Here is a 24,271-nt window from a genome sequence, read left to right as displayed (position 1 = left end):
CCACGGTTAAAGAAAAAAAAATACAATTTAATACGAAGTAAAAAGCTTTAATCTAGTACTTCCTAAATTATACTGAGTTTCTTTAATAAATTACAGTTCAGTTTCTGTCTGCGTTACTATCAGTACAATTTTAATATTTCAGAAGAAAATATTGCAGCTATAATTACTTATCAGATTAAGATTTTACACAAAGTCTGTTAAAGGTGCATGATGTAGTTTTGGGGGTGAAATTTTAATCCGAAGAGCAAGACTTTTAGTGCCTAAACAAACCCTCTTCATTATCATGACTGAATAAACAATCTGACCTTAAAGAGCAACACAATTTCATACTGTTTTACTTTGTTTATATTTGGTTAAAGGTATACTGTGTTTATTTAAGTGGACCATAAAGATGGTGTACTGGTGGATCTACCAGTAGACCAGGAGCAGTTCTGCTTCCCAATGATTACTTTTACTTTGGGTACTTTAAGTACAGTGTGCTGCTAGTACATCAGTACAATATCTGGTCACTTCATCCACAACTGCCTTTATGCCTGTCATTTGTACATACATGCCAGAGATGAGGCCTGACGTGGTGAACAAATCACTGAAATACCATGAGTTCATCATTTTACGAGTGGAATACAGGTAACCTTTGCATTTGTTCACAAATGAATTCCAAGATTATTCTGGGCACTTTATTGGTGGTAAATTGTTATACAAAATCCAACAAATTAAAGTATAGCAGTGTACCAAACAGAGTAACGAAATACAGTATACTAGATAAATTGGTCACAGAGGTCAATTTGCGGAAAAAAACTTAATTAGCAATCATTTAGCTAAATCTGTAAATAATTAGTCAGTATATATGAGCTGTCTCTGTCCAAATGAACTTGATACAATGAAATGGTGAAAGATATACTGTGCAAAATAACAGAACAACTACAAACCATAACACACAAAAATAAAAATGTTCAAATATCAGTCTATCCATGGCAATCTTAATGGACTGAAACACTAACAATGTTGCAAAAAGGAAAAGGTGCACAAAACAGATTTTGCCTTTGACAACATATCAGAACTACAAGTGGTGAAAATGCCCAACACTCTGCTGTGGTTCCAGAGTGCCTTGATAGCTGAGCTAGACCTCCACAGTTCGATTACAGCAGCGACCTTTGTGGCCTGTCATGCTCTCTTCTCTCTCCCCATCGTTTCCGGTCTGTCTCTTCACTTTCAATTGGTCCAATAAGATTGTGATTCCACTTGGCCAGACCAGTTACTGTTTGTGGACGTAGCTTTGGAACTTCCTTTTTGTCTTTTTAGGGAAGTTATCCTGTTTCTGACGTAGTCCTTTACACCTTTCCATGAACGGGTCCCCAGTGCTTCTGGCTCAGCCTCAAGACACTGAATGCAGTCGTCTTTCTGAGGGACCTTGTGTCCTTTAATAAAGCGCATCATGTGTCTTTCAACAGCAAGAACCTCTGCTTCTTGCCATTTATGTACACCGCTATTTTGGGCACCTGTAGGGTAAAAGGGAAAAGAGTGAATTTGTGCCATCTCAAATAATAAAAAAATATTAAAAACAATCAACAAGAACCTTTAATTGCACAGTGCTCTATTTCTTTACTCAGCCTTCTAATTTTTGTTCTACTATAAAACACACTAGACATTTAAATCTTTCAAACGACTACTGTTATTGTTTATCAAACATAAGTTTGTTTAACTTAAAAAAAAAATAAAGGAAATGTATGGAATGACTGTTAATGATCACCATTTCTACCTTTTTTGCCTGAGTTGACAGATTTTTGAGGTGCAGTCATTGTGGCCCGTGTTGTTGCTCCATGTGCTTGGTCGTGATAAATCTCTGCTTGGCCATAGTGTGCACCCGCATGCTGACTGTGATTCCATGATGCAGCTTGTCGTCCTCTTGCGGGTGTAAATCTCTCTGCATTGAAGACAAAAGGAGAAAGTCTTCTTTCACATTTCCTATTTACATAATGTATCCACACATTCACACACAACCACTTATATAACTGCATAAAACCCAGAGAAATAAGTGAGCCACAGTGCAGCACCCAGACAAGGTTCAATTCTTGTTCAAAAGCCATTTTGTGGTCACCGTTCTGCCATATACATGAACGACACACATTTTAATCAGTGGCCTCTCAGGATACTGGTCACCCTCTGTTCTTTTCACCCAGAAAGGTCTGCGTTACAACATTTGGTTTGCCCTCAAGATCTTGAGTCATTAAATTATATTACTGTTTGGGTTGATCTTAGACAAACGAGCAGGAGCAAGCTAGATTTTGAACACATCTAAATGAAAAAAAAAAATCCCACCACCTCCAGTCAGGCCTCCCTCCAAAGCCACCCCTCCAAGAGCAGCGCATTGTTGTCATCACTAACCATATGAAACTACCTTATATCTCATTCACATCTAAGAAAACACACACACACAATGAAAGTAAAAAACGGAAATGGCTTGTTATTACTTACAGCTGTCAAGTGAGCATGTTAGTATCGGGAATTACAGGCTGCATGTTTTCTGCCATTTTTGTGCTACTAGCTCACTAATAGCTTTGGCAAAATATCCATCAAGCATTGTGGAAGACGCCGGTCATGCACGATGAGCGCACTCAGGTAGTAAGATATGTATGTAGACAGGCATTTAAGTCATCCAATCATTTTATTCAGGCCTAATGAAATGATTGAATGTGTTTATTCAAGGCCTCTGAGAGCCACAGACACTGGATTTTTTTCTTTTTTGTTAGAGCGTTAGATTTATGAATTTAGAAATTCAACAACTAGAACAAAATATGCTTCTAATAGATCACAGCACTGATTTCCACTTATTTGCCTTATGACACCAGATTAAATTGACCAATGTAAGTTATTCGATAGAGGTCATGTTTTAACGTCCATTCAAGAAGTTTTTTGCAATGCTAATCTCAAAACTATGATGTATGATTTAAAGTTAATTTTGTATAAAAGGAGTTGCTCAAGGGGAATATATAAAGAAAATATAAAGACAAATTGTTACCATTACAGTCCATTTCAACGTTATCCTGCTGCACGCAGTTGTTCTGTCGCAGTTGTTGGACTTGATTATCAGCACCTACAGTTTGGCCCGCCTCACTTCCATCCAGGTTCATCAGCTGTGGTGTCGTTGTTTCATGCTTCCTGGTCTTTTTTGATGTCTGTGCGACAGTGTCTTTCGCACCACATTTTCTATCATGTTTTAGGGAAGTTATCCTGTTTCTGACGTAGTCCTTCACACCTTTCCATGAACGGGTCCTCAGTGCATCTGGCTCAGCCTCAAGACACTGAATGCAGTCGTCTTTCTGAGGGATTTTGTGACCTTTAATGAAACGCATCATGTGTCTCTCAACAGCAAGAACCTCTGCTTCCTGCCATTTATGTTTGCTGCTCATTTGGGCACCTGTAGGGTAAAAGAGAAAAGAGTGAACTTGTGCCATTACTAAAAAAACAAACCCTAAAAAGATTCTTTAAGATAACACAGTGAAATGTCTTCATCTTAAGGTTCAAATAGAGTTTTGGTCCTAATTATCCTTGATTCACATCTCCCGACAATTGGAGGAGAAATCTGGTCCCGGGCTTTGGTAAGCACCGATGTTCTCTGGTAGTGTGAAGGGTTTACAGATCCAGTATTAAACCTCACTGACTGCTGGCAGACTCATCAGGCTGCCCTGATAATTTCCAACATGACATCCCAAAGCAGCTGATGGTGTTGCGCCCTAGCCCTTGAGGCTGACGTTAGCTAGCAAACTACTGCTGACATGATTTTAAACGGAGAGTAAAATCTTGCCTCCAGTTCTTGCATCTCACATCTGTAAGTTTCTCCTTATGTGGTTAATTGATTAGGTTCCAAAAATTTGTGTCGTCTGAGCCCAGCACAAATGTTTGTTCAAGACAGATCTTATTGTCATTACTGCCCCACTCTTCGCACTGTCCAAACCCTAAATCCTGTCCATCTTCACCATCCATATTGATTTGATGTCATGCTTTGACACCAACTCTCCTTTGATCAGCATGAATGCAATGTTTGGTATTCAAATTACATTTTTTTAAATCAAAATATTCATGAAAAGTTTTAATTATTCCCATATGCAGATTTCTGATTAAAACAATTTCAGCCAAAGTGGCCCATACTTAAAAAAAAAAAAAAAGTTAGTATGACTGTTAATAATCACCATTTCTACATTTTTTGCCTGAATTGACATGGCGTGCGCTGGGACGCTGATTGCGATTCCATGATCCACCTCGTTCTCCTCTTGCAGGCTGTAATCCCTCTGCATTGAACAAAAAGAGAACGTCTTCCTTTACATATCCCATCTACATACTCTATACACATATTTACACAAACACACGCTTATATTATTGCAGAAAAAGCCAGAGAATGAGTGAGCCACAATATGGCACTAAGACAAGTTTTGGGTTCCAATATCTTTGTTCATTTTCTGGTTATCATGTGCCACCGTTTGTTGGTTTAACAACAGACTGACAACCTTTATAAATCCTGCATTTAATCTCAAACTATGTAAAACTTAATTCACATCAGAATCATCTAAAACAAATAAAATATTCTTACCATCAAAGTCTATTTCGATGTCATCCAGCTGCATGCTGCTGTTCTGTCGCAGCGCTCTGACTTGATTATTAGGGCCTAAAATTTGGTCGGCCTCATTTTCATCCAGGGTTATCAGCTGTACCATTGTTGCGTAATGCTTCCTGATCTTTGGAGCTGTCAGCGCTTCAGTGTCTTCAACTCCACATTCTTTGACATATTTTTGGATGCAATCCGATCCATTGTAGTAACACATTGCCTGTGGTCGGCCGAACAGGAAGGGATTCTCACTGGGGACTCCACATGTCTCGCGAACTTCTACTAAAAGCTCCATAGCAGACACAAATGCTGGTTTTAGTAACACAGGAAACATCCTTCCACAGTTTCCCCGTATGTCAACTCTAGGGAAGAACCCACACAAGGTTCTTTCCAAGTCTGACACCGAGAACTCCATGCCAGCATGCAACTCTGACTGCTTCCATGACATGAAATCCTTTAGTTGCAGCGACGATACATCTGTGGCTCTTCTCCTGTTGAAAATTATTGTTCGAGCGAGTATTACCTTGGCCAGAGCAGTGTAGTTTTCTGTGGAGGGATTGTCTCTGAGTTTTTTCTCAGCAAGAAGATGAACATTCTCCATGTGGAAACTCAGGCGCTTTACATCTTGAGCAAAAGGCACCTTCTTGTCTGTGTTTGATTTAGTTTCTCTCAGGGATGACAATGCACCTGAAGAAACGAGCTTGTTCCATTTTTTCTGGTAAACTGAGAGAAAGCTCTGTGCAGATTCTGCCAAAGTTTCATTACCACTCTTAACTGCATTATCCTTGACAATACCACAGGTCTTCTGTAGGTGGTAGCCAAGCTTGATGGCAAGGGAGGGAATACGGTACCTTTTGTTTTCTGGATCGTAGCCTGCCAGCACATTCACTGCAGACACCACATGTGGGAAGCTTGAAGGGAGAAAGAAGTCCTCCAGTTTCTTAAGAGGGGTTATTTTTTTAGCTTCGAGTACAAGTCTTGCTATCTGACGAAGGTTTTGTCTTATATATTCATGCTTCTTCACATCAGATCCGTAATGATTGAACAACAGCTCACCAAACTGCAAGAGAACCTTGTCATCTATGATAGTTTGTGTCACATCATTGTAAGTCATCTTGGTGAGAATGCTTTTAAAACCATCGGTTATGCCAAGGTCGTCTGAAGCTTCAAGCACACAGCGTACTGCAATACGATTTCTTCCGACCCTTGATTCATTTCCATTCTTCCCTCTCTCTGGGCACAACTTCACGTGTCGGAACAAGGCATTCTTCATATAAAGGCCTCGACAGTGAAGGCAATGAAGAAAGTCTCTGGCTTGTCTAGCGTAATTTGGTCTTTTTCTAACGGCAAGCTGGCCCTTCCCACTTCTCAAGACCTTTTTATTATGAGCAAAGTTTCCTTGATTTATTAGTCTGTTCCATATCTTTTGTCTTTCTCTGGATTTTATGGGATACTGAAAAGCAGCTGCAACCTCTCTTTTGTCGCTGTGGGCCTGCACTAAATGTCGTGCCATTTTGGATAATGGCTTAGAGCAGAATACACAATAATTCCTCCTGTCATAATGACGCTGTTCTTTAGTATTCATACTGGGCAACACTACAGTTTCAGAGGACTTCTTCAGATTAGTTGCACATATCTGTTTTGGAAGACTGACACTTTTGGCCTTGAACAAAGAACCTCCTGATTTGTCTCTTCTTTCCTCTGGGAGAGAAGGTCTTTCATCTGTGGGGGTGGCGGGCTTGCTGTGACTGGATTCATCTGAAGAGCTACTGTCAGATTGGAAATCAGAGAAGTCCCCATTACTTTCAGGAATGTAATCAAGATCACTGCCATCCTCAGCTGAGGTGTTTTCTTTTTTCTGAAAGAAAAAAAAAATGAAGTGTTCTATTTAATTTTTTTTTTACAAAGACACAAATATCTCTATGCTAACTCACCACATTTAATTTAAGAGATTTGTTTTTAAAAGATGTATAATTCATCTTAATTCTACTTAAGTATTTCATTAATTAATGTATGTTAAGTTTGTATTCAGGCCTCCATGCCTCTTGCTGAAAAGTTAAGAATATTATTTTATGCATGTGTAAAAACCACTACTAAAATGGCACTAGAGAGGAGTGCATGAGAGACACCTGAACCATAGGAAAAGAATCGTTTTACTGGCAATGCATTTCGAGCAGCGTAGCTTGGTGTGATCGGCCACTAATGTTTACAGGGCGTAACAAATAAATGCAACATAGCCAAGAGAACATACCCAAAAATGACTATGGGTTATGCTCTGATACATCACACACTCCGAAATGATCATCTGCTTGACACTAATACTAAGAACATGTAAATGTGCCATTTGTTAGGGATTAAAGAAACAAACAGAAAAAATAGAGGTAAGTACCACTGATTCTGCCTCTGACATTGGATCCTCTGGTGTATCAAAGGTTTCATTCTGTTCATCGTAGGATACAGGTGATGAACAATCCGCTGAAAGTTGTGACTGTGACTGAAAAACAGAACAGTGAAAAGGTGACAAGGAACTCTAAAAATGTAACAGTCAGGTACCTTGACTATCATTTATATGATAGCATGAATGGATCTATGAAAGGAGCCGTCATTCATGTTTATAAAATAAATTATTGAGGAGCTACCTTTGACTGAACCTGCTGTGCATCACTGGTCTCATTCTGTTCATATTGGGACAAGTCATCCGTTGGTGGAAGAGACTAAAAGTGACGACAACAACAGTATAATATTTTTACACATATTCTAGATTTGAATTTTTTTTGGATTGCAAATCGAACTGCAGCATCTGAAAAATCTTAACCTACCTGAACAGCTGTGTGTGGTGTCTGCCCATCACTGCTGTCATCTGGAGGTATTGAGTCCAGCTTAACAGGCAGATAGAAGAGATGTCAACAGAGAAACTGTGTGGACTCATCTCTAATCTTATCCATAACTGGGATTTGAGCAATTTATCATTTTAAGTTATATATATACACTCATACAGTAGCACTATGTAGGAACTATCTAAAATAATACTGACTTTTTAATTAACACACACACTTACGTGTTTATTCAACTCTGCCAGTTGTTCAAGTAGTTGTGCACGCTGATGTAAAAGTACTGTACGCCGTGTGTCATTGTTGGCCTGGAAGCAGATAAGCGCAAAACAAATTAAAAATTAGAAGGTGTAATCTTAAGGTAATGATCTCCTATAAAACTCTCCCGGTAATGTCCACATGATGGTAGATAACAGGTAACAATCATTTGGTAGATACTAGTCTCAACGTGCTGTTAATTTCCTACCGGTGGACAAATGTTCCCTCCCTGCGATGGCTCTTTGTTAGGATGAGCTGCTGCATCAGGGACAGACTTGTTAGCAGCTCCTGAGGAAAAGACGATTAAGTTAAACAATGTGAAAGGAAATTGTAGGCAACATCCAAAACTTCTGCAATCTGAACTGCAGTGCTTGTCTGAATAAGTGACTAATCAGTAGGGTGAGATGTTTTATTGTTTTTTTTAATGATATGGTATTTTTGTAATGATCCTACTTGTTACCTGTCACAACATCTTCTGATTAATGAATGTAAACACAGGAGCCACTACCTGAAACCTATACATGACACAACAGCCCTGACATAAATTCTCCTTTCATGAAAATCATAACGTTCAGTTTTTGTTCAAACTCTTTTAGAGAGGTCTTGATTCAACTAACTACGACTACAACTACAACCAGACGGTTTTTGCAGGAAAGAAAAACCAAAACAAATAATATAAATCCCCTTGTATGCCTTTTTATTTTTTGTGGGGTAAAAAATGTTCTTTACATTTGTAGAATCCCTAATTATTAGTCAAAATCTCAAGAAAAACTTTGGGCCACCCTGGTTTAGATCGATCCATCACACCCAACATGTTTTACCACACTAATGAGGCTTTTCATCCTCCAGTACAAGATGAACATGCCACAAACCACAAAGGTATTACAAGCAGCACTTACCCCTGCAGTGTGATGAAGGTATCCACTGACGCTGCTCCTGAGAAGAGGATGAAGCACAACTGTGAGTGTTTCCAGACACAAACTCCACATTAGCTCCATCAGAAGTAGCTTGAGATGTACTTACATGTTGTTGTCCACATGACGGCAGGCTATTGGGCAGATCTTGAAGACCGTTTGGTAAACCCTGATTGGCGAATGGTGGTTGAAATGACGCTTTGTAATGGCCTTGGGTTGAGAGAAGTGGTAGCTGTTGGGGCCTACAGGGCTGTGGAGCTTGGTTTGTTTGGGGAAGAGATGGTGGGGGTACATTTTTTCCTTGGTTTGTAGTTAGCAGCATTGATGACATGTGAGGGTTTTGCTGAGCAAAGGAAATACTGTGGGAGGAACTCGGGACAGCAGAGTTGGCAAACAGCGCGATGGATGAGGAATTGCTGCTACTGTGAGATGTTTCGTACAGGGCAGTGCGGTGAGTGGACGGTAAGGTGCTGATGTCACTCATACAGCTGTGGAGGGATGCCTGCAGGTGGTCGCAGGAGGGTCTTTGGCCAGAGGACAAGTCCAGGCTGAGATGCTGAGAGCTGGACAGTGGACTGAAGAGGGATCCTTGAGCTGAAACTGTGGACCAGCCATTCTGGCTCGCCCATGACTGACAGGGTATGTTGCTCTTATTTGCTGCCAGGTTGTCCATCATTCTACATAATCATCAGAGCGTGTCGCTAGGAGTCTGTTTCATTTAGGAGGCCTAGTAGAGCAAAAACATGCAGAATTGATCATCAGGGTCACAATGTGTTTGCATTTCTAATAAATAGGGACAGACAGACATATGAACACCTGCTTTAAGTAAATCTGCTTCTATGGTAGTTCCCACAAGAAAAGGTGACTCCAGGACCACAATTTGATTGTGATGACATTACCAGCTAACATTGTCACGACTGGCAATTATAGGCCTACATTTTAAAGCATCCATCTCAATTTATTGTGGTTTTCCTTCAACCTTGAGTAAAAGAAAAGTGAGAGCATGAGGTTTATGATATTCAACTCAGTGAAAACATGAGAGAGAAAGAATTGATTGGAATCAGCTGGAAAGGATGTTATCAGCAGATAAACTGAAAATAAGAAAGGCGATGGACACTTCATGGTAGATTGGCTAGGAGGGCTAAATATAAATATAGATAGTCAAGATAAATTACAAAATATTAATGATAAGAGCCGCAACAACTAGTTGATTGAAAGAAAATTATCTGGCAATTATTTTGATAATAAATAGTTTTAGTCGTTTTTCTGCTTTTAAAATGTGAGGATTTGTTGCTTTTATTTGTCATTCATGTTAGTAAATAAAGAGTCTTTGGGTTTTGGACTGTTGGACAAAAGAAATTATTTTAGGATTTTACTTTGGGGTCTTGGAAATTGTGATTAGCATTTATTTTACATTTCTTTGATATTTTATCAACTGAACGTTTAATTGATTAATCATTAAAAGAATTGTCAGATTAATTGATAATGAAAATAATAATTGTTTGCAGGCCTATTAGTTATCAATCTGCCAATTATTTTCTCAATTAGTAGATTAAACATATTTGTCAGAATATAGAGAAAATATCCATAATACAAACTCTCAGACTGTTGTATTTGTCCAACAAAGAGTACAAACCCAAAGATTTACTTTACTATAAGACAATTGCTATAAAGCAATTTTTACAAATAAAACAATATAAAACACAGTTAAATAATGACTGCCTTTCACTAACCATTGTCAGAACTACAGTAACATCACAGACCAATAACTATGCAATAAATACATTTAATTAATTAATTCCTCCAGTCACTTGCTACTGTAATATTTAGGGCTGCTGTCATTTCTATTGATTATTTGACAAATGGTTTGGTCTAAATTGACAGAAAATAGTGAAAAATGCAAGAGTGACGTCTTAAAATGGCTTTTTTTGGACAAACAATGCTCAGTTTACTACCATCAAGACAAAGAAAAGCAGCAAATCCTCATATCTGATCATGTGTGTTATTTCTGCTTGACAAACATTATAATCAGAATACTGTTTCAGCTCTGGTACCATTTGTGAGAAGCCTTATGCTGTATCTAGATAAGGCAAATAGCCGGCTTTGTAATGAAATTTGTGTCCGCTAATAGTTTGTCACAAAAATTTTAATTATTCTGTTAATAATTCTCAAAATGACTAGTCTTTCTGCCTCTTTATAAAATCTACAATCTATAAATGTGCAAATATTTTTCAGTTCTTATATGAAAACGTTTGACTTTGTCCTTTAGTTAAGTATAAGTGGCATGTTGGACCATGACTGGCTTCAAAACACAGATTTAAACTGTCCTCCTTACACATATTAGTGTGACAGCAGCCTTCTAGTGCCAGACTGCACATCTTTCTCCACAGTGAAGGCAAAACACCTCAGTGAAGTAACATATATTAGAGTGTAGGGGGACTTGTAACATGTTTGTTTAGGAAATAAAAGTGTGACTGGTTGAAGTGCTTTGCTATTACAGGGCATGTCAACCAAATGATTACATACTCATTTTATCACTCACCTCTTGTGTCACGTAGTCACACAGATAGTTTTATTTTTCTAGGTTTAAGATGTCAATTTCTGCCTCAACACCAGTACAATGGATATTAATGTATTTGCAGGATTCGCTACGAAAGGTAATTAACTTGCCATTCCTGAAATAACCATACATTTGTACTTACTGTAGGGAATAGGCAGCTATAGCTAGCTAAATCGCTGCAGTTGTGTGCACATCGACAAACGTAGCTAAGTTAGCTTAGCAGTGTGGCTTCAGTTCTATGGCTAACGTTAGCATAGCTACACTGGCTAGCTGTTTGCATGCTTGGCTGTAAAAACGTATTCCTGAAACTGGAAACGTCTCAAAAGCGACTAGACTAAAGTATGACTTGTCTGTGGAAAAGACGTCTAACTTGCAGTTAAATGTTTGAGCATCAGTACAATACCTGTGCACATCACCGGAAGTAGTGGCGACAGTTTGTTTACCTCACGGCTCTGCCAACATTAGACTTCCGCTTGATTTTTCAGAATAAGAGCGGCATCACGTACAACACAATTAATTGAATTAAACCTTCTGAAGATGTGATAAAATCCAGTTTGTTGGGTGTTATAGAGAGATAGAATGTGCAAACTTATCTATTTAAAGCCATTTTAAAAAGAATACTTGAAATAATAATAAATAATACATCAAAAAGTTATAAATAAAGCCAATTTCTAGATAACTTTTTTATGAAACAATATGTATATACAGGCTTATCATAAAGTTGAACTGCCTCTTTGTGGGAATAGATCAAAAGTCAATCAAAGCTAGTTGAGTGTATTAGTAAAGGGTCCATGCAAAAAAAAAAAAACTCTCTCTGACTTTGTAGACGGACAGTTCTTGCTCCTTTACGACTGACATAACTTGCTGGTGATTCATATAAGAACTCTGATTCACCAAATGATCACAGCATACATGAGTATATAATTAACAGCTCATGTCTAGCAGGACAAAAGAACAACCACATACAAAACTAACTTACAGTAACAAACTTACAGTTACAAACTACACATAATTTAAACGAACAGCATCAAAAGCAGCAGCAGCATCTACATATTATTATAACAATTGTGGAAATTGTATCAGTATCAGTCTTTTTTTTTAACACTTTTACAACTTGATGAGAAAACATTGGATGGTGTCATCCTATTTTCAAAACACAAGATCATACTATTTGAGATTAGAGTCTTTTTCAGACATTTTATCACAGTAAATGTAGAAATAACAATCACGATACAAAGAACACAAGGATCGAGTATAATAAGTATTTATTTCATTCATTCATTTTGATCAAGGATCACCAGATTTGACTTTATCTCCATAGGTAGTAGTTGGGATAATTATAAGATTAACAACTACAAGTAATATAAGAGTTGTTTGCAGCACTGTGCAGCAGAAAATGGAAATAAAATGTTCAGAGTTCAAAATATATTAGATTTCTGACTGTTTCTATTTTGAGGACACACATACACACACGCACACACACACACACACACACACACACACACACACACACACACACACACACACACACACACACACACACACAGTGAGGTTCAGACCAGCGTGACAATCAATAAAACTCCATCAGTATTAAACAAGCTGCACAACTCTTCTCCAGTATGACATGTTTTATTCCTCACATGTTTTCAGCTGTTCAGCTTCATCAGGGTGGTATGAGGCTGATTCAGGTTTCTTTATATACAATCAGTTCATGAGTCATGTGACTTTACGGAAAGAAAATAAGAAACAAAACAGTTTTTATATCATTAATGGATTAAGAATAAATATTGTATTTTCTGCAATTGTCTTTTATGATTTGTGTTTATTATAATTTTTACCTTTGTAAAATCACACGACTGTTTGACTGACAGCCACATAATTCTGAATAAAAGCTGCTGGTGATTTAATTACACATCATGTGAAGCAGCATCCATCTGATGTACATTTCAAAAACATATAGTTATTATTATTTTTATTTTTCTTAAGCAAACTAAATGCTCCTGCTGGTATTTCCTCTATGTTGATCATATGTTGATCTGGACATTGACTTTTATTATTCGTGTTATTGACCATGTTTAAACACAACAAATGTCACATACATCTGAAGAAGCACTGTGAGAATCAAATACTGAATCAAAATTAATATCAAACGTTTGTTTCCTCAGAAAAAACCCAACAGATCGGAAACTGAAATAATTCATCAGAAAAAAAAACAACTAAAACTGATGACTGATACAACTATACAATGTTGTTTGATTGAAAACAAAACAATCAGCTTTAATTTATCAAGTTTGTCTCCTGATGATGTGAAACATTTTCAGCATTTTGTATTTACAAAACAACATAAACAAATATTCTCATGACCTCCATTACAAGAAAAAGAGAAAGTCAAAAGCAGGAGTGACTTTCTTCATAAATGTTATCAAAATAAAATATAACTAAATACTTAATACTGAGTGAGAGTAAAAAAAACTGGAATTAAAACATGATGAAAACTGAAAGATCATCAGAAGGTCCAGAAATCTGACAAACAGAAACTGATGTCTGATGATGATAAAAGTTAAAGAAACAACATATTTGTTGTAGTGGATACAGTTTATGTTATATTGTGATCTGATTAAAAACAAGATGCTGCTGACCAGGATAATAAGTTATAATCTAAAAAAAATGTATTTAGAATTGTATAAAACTTTAAGACCAGATAAAAAATACAGTTTCAGTATGCATGTATAATCTATAGACTGCTTATGTCTGCTTCAGATATAAAAGAAAAAAAACAGATCCAGAATGCTGGTTTGGGTGCAATGATGAGTGATGTCTAATAAACCTCAAACAATCATGATTTATACATTTTGAATGTAAAAGTTGGAACAATTCATTTACATTCCTGAACATCACACAGAAATATCAGTCTGACAGATTTTGATATCAGCAGTTTTAGCATCACCAGCCTTTCCAATACTGAAATATGGGAAGAGTTTCTCAGTGAAAGTGTCTCTGTGAGTGCAGATGTGAGTCGTGTCTTCAGGGTCGTAGAAGGACACCTCCCCCCTGTCATAGTCCAGCTGGACTCTGATCCTCTGGAGACTCTTCTTCACTCTGACAGTCTTACCAACAACATCAATGTATTTTCCATCACCATGCAATAAACACCAGATTCCATATTTTGGTGAAGCAAATCTCTCTCCCTTCCTGTCAACTGACTCTTTAACCAAACCTACATTCCAGTCAGGATGATCTCCCACCTCCACCTCCCAGCTGTGTTTCCCTGAGCTCAAGCCCTCAGAGCCATGAACATTGGCGTACTTAGTGTTTCTCTCTGGATTGTCAGGAAGCTGCTGCTTTGTGTCTCCACGTCTCACACTGGTCAGATCATCAGACAGAGAGAGACTGCCACTTGCAGTGTTTGGGTCCAGAATGACAGGACTGAAGTGGACCTTGTCCTTCATCTTCTCCCAGACTCTGAAGGACAGGTTGCCCAGGTGTTTGGCCACATCTATCAGCACTCCTGAGACCAGCTGTGGATCTGACAGTGAGCACTGGACTCTGGCTCTGGTCTGAGTGGCTTTATAACTGCTGAGGAATGGCACGTTGTGTTTCTGCAGCTCTTCTTCAACAGCACAGATACTGTCTGACAGAGAGGAGATCTGCTCCTCCATCTTCTTCATCTCTCTGCTGATAGTCTTCCCCTTCTGCTCCTCTTCCTTCCTCAGAGCTGCCAGTCTGGACTCCTCTTCCTCTTTCAGGAACTGGTGGAGCTTGTTGAACTCTGCTCTGATCTGCCTCTCTGTGGACAACAGCTGCTTCTTGGAGTGTTGAATCACTTCATTGTATGTTTTCTCCACATGTTTGTATTTGTTCCTCTTGTCCTGTAGAGACTTTAAGTCAGATTCCAGCTGCTCCTTCAGCTCACTGACTGCTTGTTCTACAGGAACCACCTTGTGAGTCTGGTGGAGAGAAAACTCACAGACAGGACACACAGCTCTCTGCTCGTCCTCACAGAACAATTTAGTCTCTTCTTGATGTTTACTACACACCACCTCCACCTTCTTCTCTCCTTTTACTGTCTCAGATGATCCAGATTTCTGTCTCTCAGCAAAGGAGTCAGCCAGTTCTTTCAGTGTAAAGTTCACATCTGGATTATCCTTGGAGGATTTTCTTTTACAAATGGGACAGTTTTTGTTTTCAGCTTGTTCCCAGAATTTTTGCAGGCAGCTTGAACAGAAGTTGTGGTTGCAGCTCAGAGACACAGGATCTCTGAAAGTCTCTGAACACACATGGCAGCTCAGGAAACTTTCAACAAGAGCAATTTTCTCAGCCATTTCTTATTGAAATTATTTTTCACAGCAGGACTCACCAAGTAACTGTCTCTTCTCTTGATTTCTTCAAATACTCCAATCGTGTGTTTTCCAGCAGAGATCTCACACCCTGTAATGGCGTCTCAGCTCTGTTCAACAACGTCAAAACTTAGTTTCATTTTCTTTCACCTCTGTCGCGGGGTTCAATTATTACCATAATAAATGTTGTCGTGTCATGTTGTCACCAGCAGATGGAGCTGTCAGGATGTCATTCAGAGTTGAATATTTCTCTCTTGACTCAGAAGAATATAATTTCCTTGTTTTGGCAGTTGTTATCCTACAACAAAATAAAAGTAACATGTGAAACAATGATGACATCTCGTGTTTTGTTTCACAAAACAAAGAATACAAACTCTCATGAAACACCAAAAACAGGAAGAGTTTTTTTCTTTAGTCCTCCAGTGAGGACTGATCATTCTCAGCAGGATGTCAGATTTTGAAATCTGCACAAATCCATCAGAAACTGATCAGAGGTGGTGCTGTCGATCAACCTGTGCAGCTAACAATAATATTCATGTCAATAAGTGACAGAAAGTGGAAATAAAATGTTCAGAGTTCAAATGTTTTTCTTTTTTTGTCCCAAACTGTTAGTAAATCAAAGACTCACCAGCTTTTGTTTCCCTTCAGTTTGACTCTTTCAGTCCCAGAAATGTGCATTGTTCAGTAGAGATCTCCCACAGTGTGCTGTCATCGTGGCTCCGTTCAACAATGTCAGAATTTCTTTCAACGTCACCAACTTCTTTTATTAGTTAATCATTACTGGTAGTAAATGCAGCCACCTGATTTTATAACCAGCAGATATAACAGGATACTTCACAAGCTGCCCTTCAGCACCTGGAAGACTTCCAAGTTCATTCTGGACTCAAACATGTTTAACCCTCTGTTTCTCTCTGTGTGATGATCTGACCAGTGTGAGAAATCTTAAGTGTCAAACACCGACAGGAAGGTGAAGAGTTTGATCTCATCAAAAAGCTTCGTCTGATGTTTCGTGCGTAACAATGAAAATATATTTTGTCACAGTGAACACATAAACTGTTGGAAACACTGTTGATGAAAAGACCTCTGATCTCTTCTGTTTGACATTATAATAAAGTGTGTGTCTCCGCATGTTTTCATGCTTGATTGGATAATTTCACATATTTCTATAAGTAAAGACATTTTCAGAAACTTTTCTTTCTTCAGTGCTCCAGTTTATTGCTGATTACAGCTCTCACTATCTTTGGACTTTGTGTGGCAGCTGTTTTATTGCCTGATCTTTGCTACATGCTCTTCCTTGTGAGATCTGCTGTTATCTTTTCATGAAAGTTATAAGAATCTTGTAAAGGGTCACAACACTTAAAACTAAATACTGTATCTGTTTTACCAGACTTATGTCAGATCATATGACACAATTTCAGTCTTTCTTTTCAGAGATAATCAGGTAATAATGCTGAATGTTTCTTTACTGAATCAATCAGATGTCGACTTTGTACACACTAAATATCACACTTTTAATCGCTATGATTAAAGGTGCACTGTGCAGTTTTAGGGAAGACATTTTATTTTAGATAAACAAGCTCTTTGTTTCTGTGACTGAATAAACAAACTGACCTTAAAGGAAAACACAATTTCATACTATTTTAATTTGTTTATATGTGGCGGACCCTGCCACCTTTCTGGCTTCAAACAGTGTTCTGGGGACCTTATTTTTCTCTGAGAACAGCTTGTTTATTCAGTTATGGATTAAATAAATATTTCTTAGTTTGGTTACAATTCTTTGCATTTTGCATTTCTTCTCCAAAACTACATAGTGCCCCTTTAATTCTCCTCATCAAAAACTGCACATGAGCTTTTAACATCTTCTCTTTAAAGTCTGATGAAAAATATTAAAACACTTCAAAATTAATTGAAAACTTTCTGTTACATTGACTTTATATGTTGCAGATAATTATACAGAAACGTATCTCACATTTACTGTAGCTCGGTAGGTAGAGTGGGTCGTCCAGTAATCGGAAAGTTGCTGATTCGATTCCCTGGACCCCCCAGCTGCATGTTCAAGTATTCCTGAGCAAGATGCTGAACCCCAAATTGCTGCTGATGACCTCTGACATGTGTGTGTGAATGTGACAAAGTGTTGTAAAGTGCTTTGAGTGATCAGATGACTGGAAAAAGAGCTGTAGAAATGTCCAGTTGCTGTCAACATTTTTGCTTTTGACATTCAGACACTGCTTAGAATAAAAAATCAGGAATGACATTTCAGTTATAATTATATATTAAATGCAACACTTTAAGTTGAGCCAATTTGCATAATGAGTATTTTTACATTGGATCATTTAAATAGAATTTGCTGCTAATATATAGTATTATATATATTAGTATATAAGTATTTTTTCATTTTGGTATTGCTTTATTTACACAAATTAAAAGCTCTGAGTACTTCTTCCACCACCGACTGCTATCTGTGCACATACAGGTTAGTACTTGCTGTTAAGCATATACTACACTGTATGTGAGCTCCAACAGCAGAACCAGACAGGCTTTCCTCAGCGTTGTGGTGTCCTCGTTCTGCATTTGACCTAAATGGAGCTCTCATTCCACGTATCACTTAACCCAAGCTCTCCCCCAGGAACTCTGAATAACTGAATACACAAGCAGAGCCTCTACACTGAGGGTCAACATGTGAAAAACTGTGAGACTGTGTGTGTTTTCATTGTGTAACAGCCTGGCTGGAGAGATCCAGAGCTGAGAGGAAGAGAAACAGAGGAGGGGTGATAAATTAATATTTGACTGGCTCCTCTCCGGCCCCGTGTTGGTGTGCTGTAATATTGATGTGGTCCCGAGCCTTGAGGCCGGCTCTCTCAGGCTCCCAGGTACATTAGCACACTGATTCATGTGTGAGCTCTCCCTGACCTCCCAGTAGAAAAAATAACAGTGTGGTATGAATGTGATGATTATATGTCTCTGTATATGTACAAGAACATGTTTGGGTATTCACATGAAAGTTAAGGTGTCCACAGGCTGGCAGGTACAGACCAGTTTACAGCAAAGGTACAAAGCAACACTGACAATCTGGTGAGGAATGAGTGATAACAGGGTGGTAAATATACTGCAGGGCTGACGAGGGAAAGTGGAAACAGGTGAGCAGGTGGAGGTGAAAGTCAGGTGACTGGGACAGATGGAAGAGTCTAAGGGCATCTGGTGGACAGACGGAGAATGGCAACACAGCAGCTTGGGGAAGTGTGAATGTGACTGAAGAGGGACAGAGAGGAAGAATGGGAAAAAACTACAGCTCAGGTGACCAACAGGATATGAATACATTTGCATTTCTATGTCGTACAGCAAATTGTGACATGGGTCACCCACATGGCATCACATAAACACAACAATACCACATTTAAATAACAACTTCTATCAGTGGATATTTATGTTTCAAATAAAGACAAATCATTAATGCAAAGCTCAAACGACACAGTGCATGTTCCAAAATAAAAGAAATAGAAGAAACACATAAACACATGAAACAAACAATATATAACCTGACTTAGTAACAACCGGAAGTAGTGGCGACAGTTTGTTTACCTCACGGCTCTGCCAACACAAGACTTCCGCTTGATTTTTCAGAATAAGAGCGGCATCACGTACAACACAGAATTAATTGAATTAAACCTTCTGAAGATGTGATAAAATCAAGTTTGTTCAGAGTTATAGAGAGATAGAATGTGCAAACTTATTTATTTAAAGCCATTAAAAAAATACTAGTAATAATAATAAATGATAAGTAGTGGAAAGTGGAAATAAAATGTTCAGAGTTCAAAATGAGCAGGCTGTGAACAAAATGTCTTCTTTGTCTCCATCTTGTGGCGTTTACAGGAAGAAAAATGTGTCCATGCAGTCACATCCTGTATACATACTGTACATTCAATAATGTTGATGACATCATGCACATGAGAGCATGTTGTCCCTGAAAACTGCATTAAGTCTGTTACAACATGAATCAAATGTAACAGTGAAACCGTTTCTTAAACTATGTTGTCTTCTTGTAAATGTTGATCATTTCTACAGCCTTCATACACTGTGTTAGCATTATACAGTCCTGCTGACTGACTCAACTTGTTTAAAGAAGCAAATCTTTGGTGACAATCTGAATTCTCCTTCAGAGCAAATAATGTCAGACACCATCACTTGAAGACTGGAACATTTTTCACACTTAACTGAATTTCTTCTGATTTCATTGAACAAACAGGCAGTCGGTTTGTCAATGGTTCTGTGCTCGATGACCTGGGAGAATTTGAAACCCCTCTCAGTGCGCACCATTTCAATCTCATTATGTTTCATAATTTGAGTTGTAATGTCAATATTTATTTATTCCAGATTTAAGGTTACTCTGAGTGAAGTGAAAGGGGATGTGGAGCGGATACCCAGCTCTAATCCTGACTCATTGAAGGATCTAGATTTGGATGAGTATATTTGTCTTTTAAAAGAGTCCCAGATTAATGATCAATGTCAGGAATCATTTTTCAAGTTGACAGCTGAACAGATGGAGCCTGGAAGTCAGAACAAAAGGTAATTCAACATCCTGGCAGCACTTAAAGAATATCTGTCTCTTATTTACTCCCTTTCACAGAAGTGACTGATTTGACTGTGACACCGATCTTCTTTCTCTCTAAAAATCTGCTTACATCTGTCAAAGATCTCTCTCCTGCCAGAAGAGCTCATAGTTGTCGACTACCTGTCACAACTTAAGAGACATTTACCCACGCTGAAAGCCATGTTGTCGAGGTTGAGGACCCTTCCTGTGGCCGACCCTCTGCTGCAGATACCCTCTCTGAGGACACCATATTCAGGTTTCAATGTTCAGTGGTTGTTGCATCCTCAAATATGCTTTTGAGGTGCAAGAAATGATTCTTACCTGCTTTATTGTTCCATTCATTTCCTGGTTTGTGTGTAATGTTAAAACTTGTTTCAGGCACTGTGCGTCTTATGAGAAGCCTCCTGATGTGACCACCACTGATGTTCAGACGTGTGCAAACATTAATGAGGAGTTTGTTAAAGAGTCACTGTTGAAGGAAGAGGTAGTTAAAAATGATAAATACCAAAAGGTGTGCTTATGTATGAAATGGTTTTAACATTGATAATTTTTTCTCTATAGTCTCTGCTATTGCCAGTTGTAGTGGACACAATGAATCTGAGCCAGGAAGATTACACTGCCTTTTCAAGCATCCATGTTGTTCCTGAACAGCTGGATAAAGACACTCCAGTCCTGGATGTGCTTCATAGAGGTGAAGACAAGATGAGATCTATTTTAGATCAAAGTAAAATGCACAGGCAAGTTAACTGAAACACTTTAGTCACAAATCTTCACGTTTCCCTTTCAGATTTATCAGTACCAGTAGACATTTCCTGTGAAATACCAGAGGAGTCCAGCAAGATGAATAGAGGCCTGGTAGAGTCAGAAGTGGCAGGTTAAAGTTACAAAGACTGACTTGTTAGTTGATCATGTGTGGACATGTTGTTCTGTTTTTTTGTTGGTATTTCTTTGTAACTTTGGTTTTGAAAGGTGCTGTAGAAATACAGTTTTAATAGAAAGAGAAAGTTGTTCTTACATTAGCGCTCATTTGGTGCAGTTTCATGTCAATGTGAATATCCTAAAACTTGTCCCTCCATTGTGAAAAGTTTTACTGAGATGCAGTCAAAACACACAAATTCCCAGAGTCTGATGTCACTGATAAGTCTGAAACAGACAGTGAATGGTGTTGTTTTTGTCACCTTGATGAAATACTTGTAAAAATCCAAATATAGATGTTTCTCACTGACTTTTAAGAGTCTGTTAACTCGAGAGATTTCCGCGAGGCCATACAAAAAGATTTACAAGCACAGGAGACAGCAGTTGTTTTGTGAAACCCAGAAAGAAAAAAAGTGTGAGACACCGTAACAATCCCACACATTTCTATCTCTTTTTGTCAGATATAGAACAAAGACTCTTCTTTTTCTTAAGGTTGTCTTTGAACTACAATATAGTCAAACCTTCTGTGAGATCTGATGCAAAATCACCTGGCATGAAGCGATTCAGTGACAAAGTGTTTGTGTTACTGTCTGCTCTGTTCATGTTCATGATATACTGGACAGACTCACCTGCACGTATCTGCATAGACTCAATCATATCCTTGGTATCAGCTCTATATACACTGTCTTTTGATAGAGTAGTAAATAACGCCTCCATGTGGTGAAAAACATGCAGTGCTGCTGCAGGAAAAAAAAAACCCATTCAAAAGCTGTGAATGGGCTATCTAAAAGTAATACCTTCATGAGGATTCAGCAGTAGTGGAGGAAGTATTCTGATCTTTAGTGAAAGTAGTAACACTGCAAAGTATTGAAGTGTAGAAATACTCTGTTTAAATTCATATCAGCATCCAAGTATACTTTAAGTACCAAATATATGTTCTCATCAGGCAAAGTGGCTCATCTCGGTATAATATTTATTATATAACGCTGCAGCTTTGCATTTCATTGTATTTTATCTGCTGGCCTTAATGAGAATCTACCACAACAAATATGAAAATATGAAGTCAGAAGGGATGTGAGGACCTTGTGGTGAGATTGTTTCTTTCTTGCTTTAACAATTTTCTGGTACACTTTGGTGTGGAGCTCCTGTGTCCAATAAGAAGATGTTTTCTGTTTTCCTAATTTTTGATCTTATTTTAATAATGCCTTCACAAATTAATACATACGCAGAGAAACAAACAAAACATTCAAAGGGTGGTGAGCCTCGTGTCTAATGGAGCTGGGGTTAAAAAAACAAAAAAACATTCTGTACTGCATACAACACCCTCTGTCCTTAGACCTTCGACTCGGATGAGGAAAAACTCCATGAAGAAAAAAGGGAGAAACCTCAGGAAGAGCAACAGAGGAGGGATCCCTCTCCCAGGATGGACAGGCATGACTACGGAAGAGTATTAGGGCCAGGGATGAGGGAAAAAATGAGAGGAGAAAGTTTTTTTCCCCCATTATGCACTTCAAGAAAAAAGTCTAAATGTTGCATAATGAAAATAAAAAAACTTCCTCCTGACAATTTTTTCCTCCTCCTGGCCTTAATACTCTTCTGTACATGACAGATGTTGTAAGTACAGAACCGAACAATGTTTACAATCTATCTGTAATTTAAAGAGATGACCAAGAGATGATGTCAAATTGGGGGTCAGTATCTTGCTCAAGGATACTTCCAGGTCTCTAATTCAGGCTTAAGGGTTACGGGGTTAGGGTTCAGGGACTTTAAGGAGGGTTACACCTACGGACAATTTAGACTAACCGATTAACCTTACTTTTTTTTCATGTCTTTGGACTGTGGGAGGAAGCCGGAGCACCCGGAGAGAACCCACAAGGGTTAAGGGTTAGGGCTCAGGAGTTCAGGGACGAGCTACTGTAATCTGAACTCTGGTCTTATTCTTAGCTGAACGTCTCATATCTGATCTGGAGAGCAGTGTGACTTTTTTAGACTAACCGATTAACCTTACTTTTTTTGCATGTCTTTTGACTGTGGGAGGAAGCCAGAGCACCCGGAGAGAACCCACAAGGGTTAAGGGTTAGGGTTCAGGAGTTCAAGGACGAGCTACTGTGATCTGAACTCTGCTCTTTTTTCTTAGCTGAGCCTCTCATATCTGATCTGGAGAGCAGTGACTTTTTTAGACTATCCGATTAACTTAACTTCTTTTGCATGTCTTTTGACTGTCTTTCTGCTGACTTTTCTCCTGCTGCTCACTGATGAGTACCTGAAGGGCAATGATTTGGTCACGATACTCTGCTGCTTCTTTGAGGAGTTCATCGTTTCTTGCTCTCTCTGCTTTGAGCTCAGAAACTCAGGGGTGGGATGGAGGAAAACTTTTCCACTTTTCTGGGTGGGTCCAGAACACACTCCTGAGACTCCTCTGATTTTCCAATGCTCATCTCCTTCCTCTTAATCGGTGGGATCAGTGGACGGGTCAGAGACATCCCGGCCGGCAGGGCCCGCAGGGCCCGCAGGGCTGGCACGTCCGGCAGGGGGGGAAGTCTACGAGGTTTTGATTGTTGGTAGGTTTTGATTGTCTTTTCAATTCTCGTCTCCTTCCTCTTAATTGGTGGGATCAGTGGATGGGTCAGAGACATCCCGGCCGGCAGGTCCGGCAGGGGTGAAAGTGGACCAGGTTTTGATTGTTGGCAGGTTTTGATTGTCTTTTCAATTCTCGTCTCCTTCCTCGTAATTGGTGGCATCAGTGGACGGGTTAGAGACATCCCGGCTGGCAGGGCCGGCAGGGCTGGCACGTCCGGCAGGGGGGGAAGTCTACGAGGTTTTGATTGTTGGCAGGTTTTGATTGTTTTTTCAATTCTCATCTCCTTCCTCTTAATCTCTGGGATCAGTGGACGGGTCAGGGCCGGCAGGGGCGGAAGTTGTCCTTTTCTGTTCATCTTCTTATCTTGAAGAAATTACCGCACTTTACTGAAAATCTTGCTTCGATATAGCTGGGATAAAACCTGGCTTCGTATATTCCTGAACTGACTGCAAAACTTGCAACACCTCTACTACTGTGCTGTGTCTTTTAGCAGTGATCAGAGGAATGGGAGGAATGGTCTCACTCAATCAAAGAGCTTGCCAGCTTTAGAATCCAGATCAAAGCCCCAGTTCTCCATTTCAAACAATAACATTCTCTCCTGCTCTCCCATTGGTTGTTAGACATGCTAATAGTGTTGGTGTAATAATGTATCCAGTCGCATAAAATCAAAACCATCTTCATGTC

General features: G+C 38.8%; 2 protein-coding genes across 4 annotated transcripts; both read right to left on the bottom strand.

Annotated features, from left to right (window-relative positions):
- Positions 1-663: 663 nt before the first annotated feature.
- Positions 664-11,598, bottom strand: LOC140996647 (uncharacterized). 3 transcript variants are annotated; one of them, XM_073467097.1, is made up of 13 exons: positions 11,570-11,598; positions 8,716-9,333; positions 8,592-8,628; positions 7,901-7,980; positions 7,662-7,742; positions 7,423-7,482; positions 7,243-7,317; positions 6,993-7,097; positions 4,589-6,461; positions 4,191-4,289; positions 3,020-3,418; positions 1,760-1,924; positions 664-1,499 (listed from the first exon to the last, which is right to left on the bottom strand). In XM_073467097.1, the coding sequence occupies exons 2-13, from the start codon at positions 9,280-9,282 to the stop codon at positions 1,213-1,215; spliced, it is 3,828 nt and encodes a 1,275-aa protein (XP_073323198.1). In that variant the 5' UTR covers positions 9,283-9,333; positions 11,570-11,598; the 3' UTR covers positions 664-1,212. The 3 variants fall into 3 exon arrangements, with proteins under 3 accessions (XP_073323198.1, XP_073323199.1, XP_073323200.1); XM_073467098.1 differs by lacking the exon at positions 11,570-11,598 and adding an exon at positions 11,309-11,516; XM_073467099.1 differs by lacking the exon at positions 11,570-11,598 and adding an exon at positions 11,149-11,210.
- A 1,178-nt stretch (positions 11,599-12,776) lies between these two features.
- Positions 12,777-16,222, bottom strand: LOC140996563 (zinc-binding protein A33-like). The gene is made up of 2 exons (XM_073466996.1): positions 16,132-16,222; positions 12,777-15,801 (listed from the first exon to the last, which is right to left on the bottom strand). The coding sequence occupies exon 2, from the start codon at positions 15,486-15,488 to the stop codon at positions 14,061-14,063; it is 1,428 nt and encodes a 475-aa protein (XP_073323097.1). The 5' UTR covers positions 15,489-15,801; positions 16,132-16,222; the 3' UTR covers positions 12,777-14,060.
- Positions 16,223-24,271: the final 8,049 nt, after the last annotated feature.

This window comes from Pagrus major, chromosome 5 (assembly GCF_040436345.1).
Source record: "Pagrus major chromosome 5, Pma_NU_1.0".
Taxonomy (NCBI): Eukaryota; Metazoa; Chordata; class Actinopteri; order Spariformes; family Sparidae; genus Pagrus; species Pagrus major.
This window is presented reverse-complemented; position numbering and strand designations above follow the sequence as displayed.

Bases quoted from the DNA above. Each gene is read 5' to 3' on its own strand.
- LOC140996647 (XM_073467097.1), bottom strand. From the start codon at position 9,282: ATGATGGACAACCTGGCAGCAAATAAGAGCAACATACCCTGTCAGTCA. The intron at 7,981-8,591 runs GTAAGTGCTGCT...TCTTTTCCTCAG, and splicing joins ACCTTCATCACACTGCAGGG to GAGCTGCTAACAAGTCTGTC. The intron at 7,318-7,422 runs GTAGGTTAAGAT...CGTCACTTTTAG, and splicing joins CACCACACACAGCTGTTCAG to TCTCTTCCACCAACGGATGA.
- LOC140996563 (XM_073466996.1), bottom strand. From the start codon at position 15,488: ATGGCTGAGAAAATTGCTCTTGTTGAAAGTTTCCTGAGCTGCCATGTG.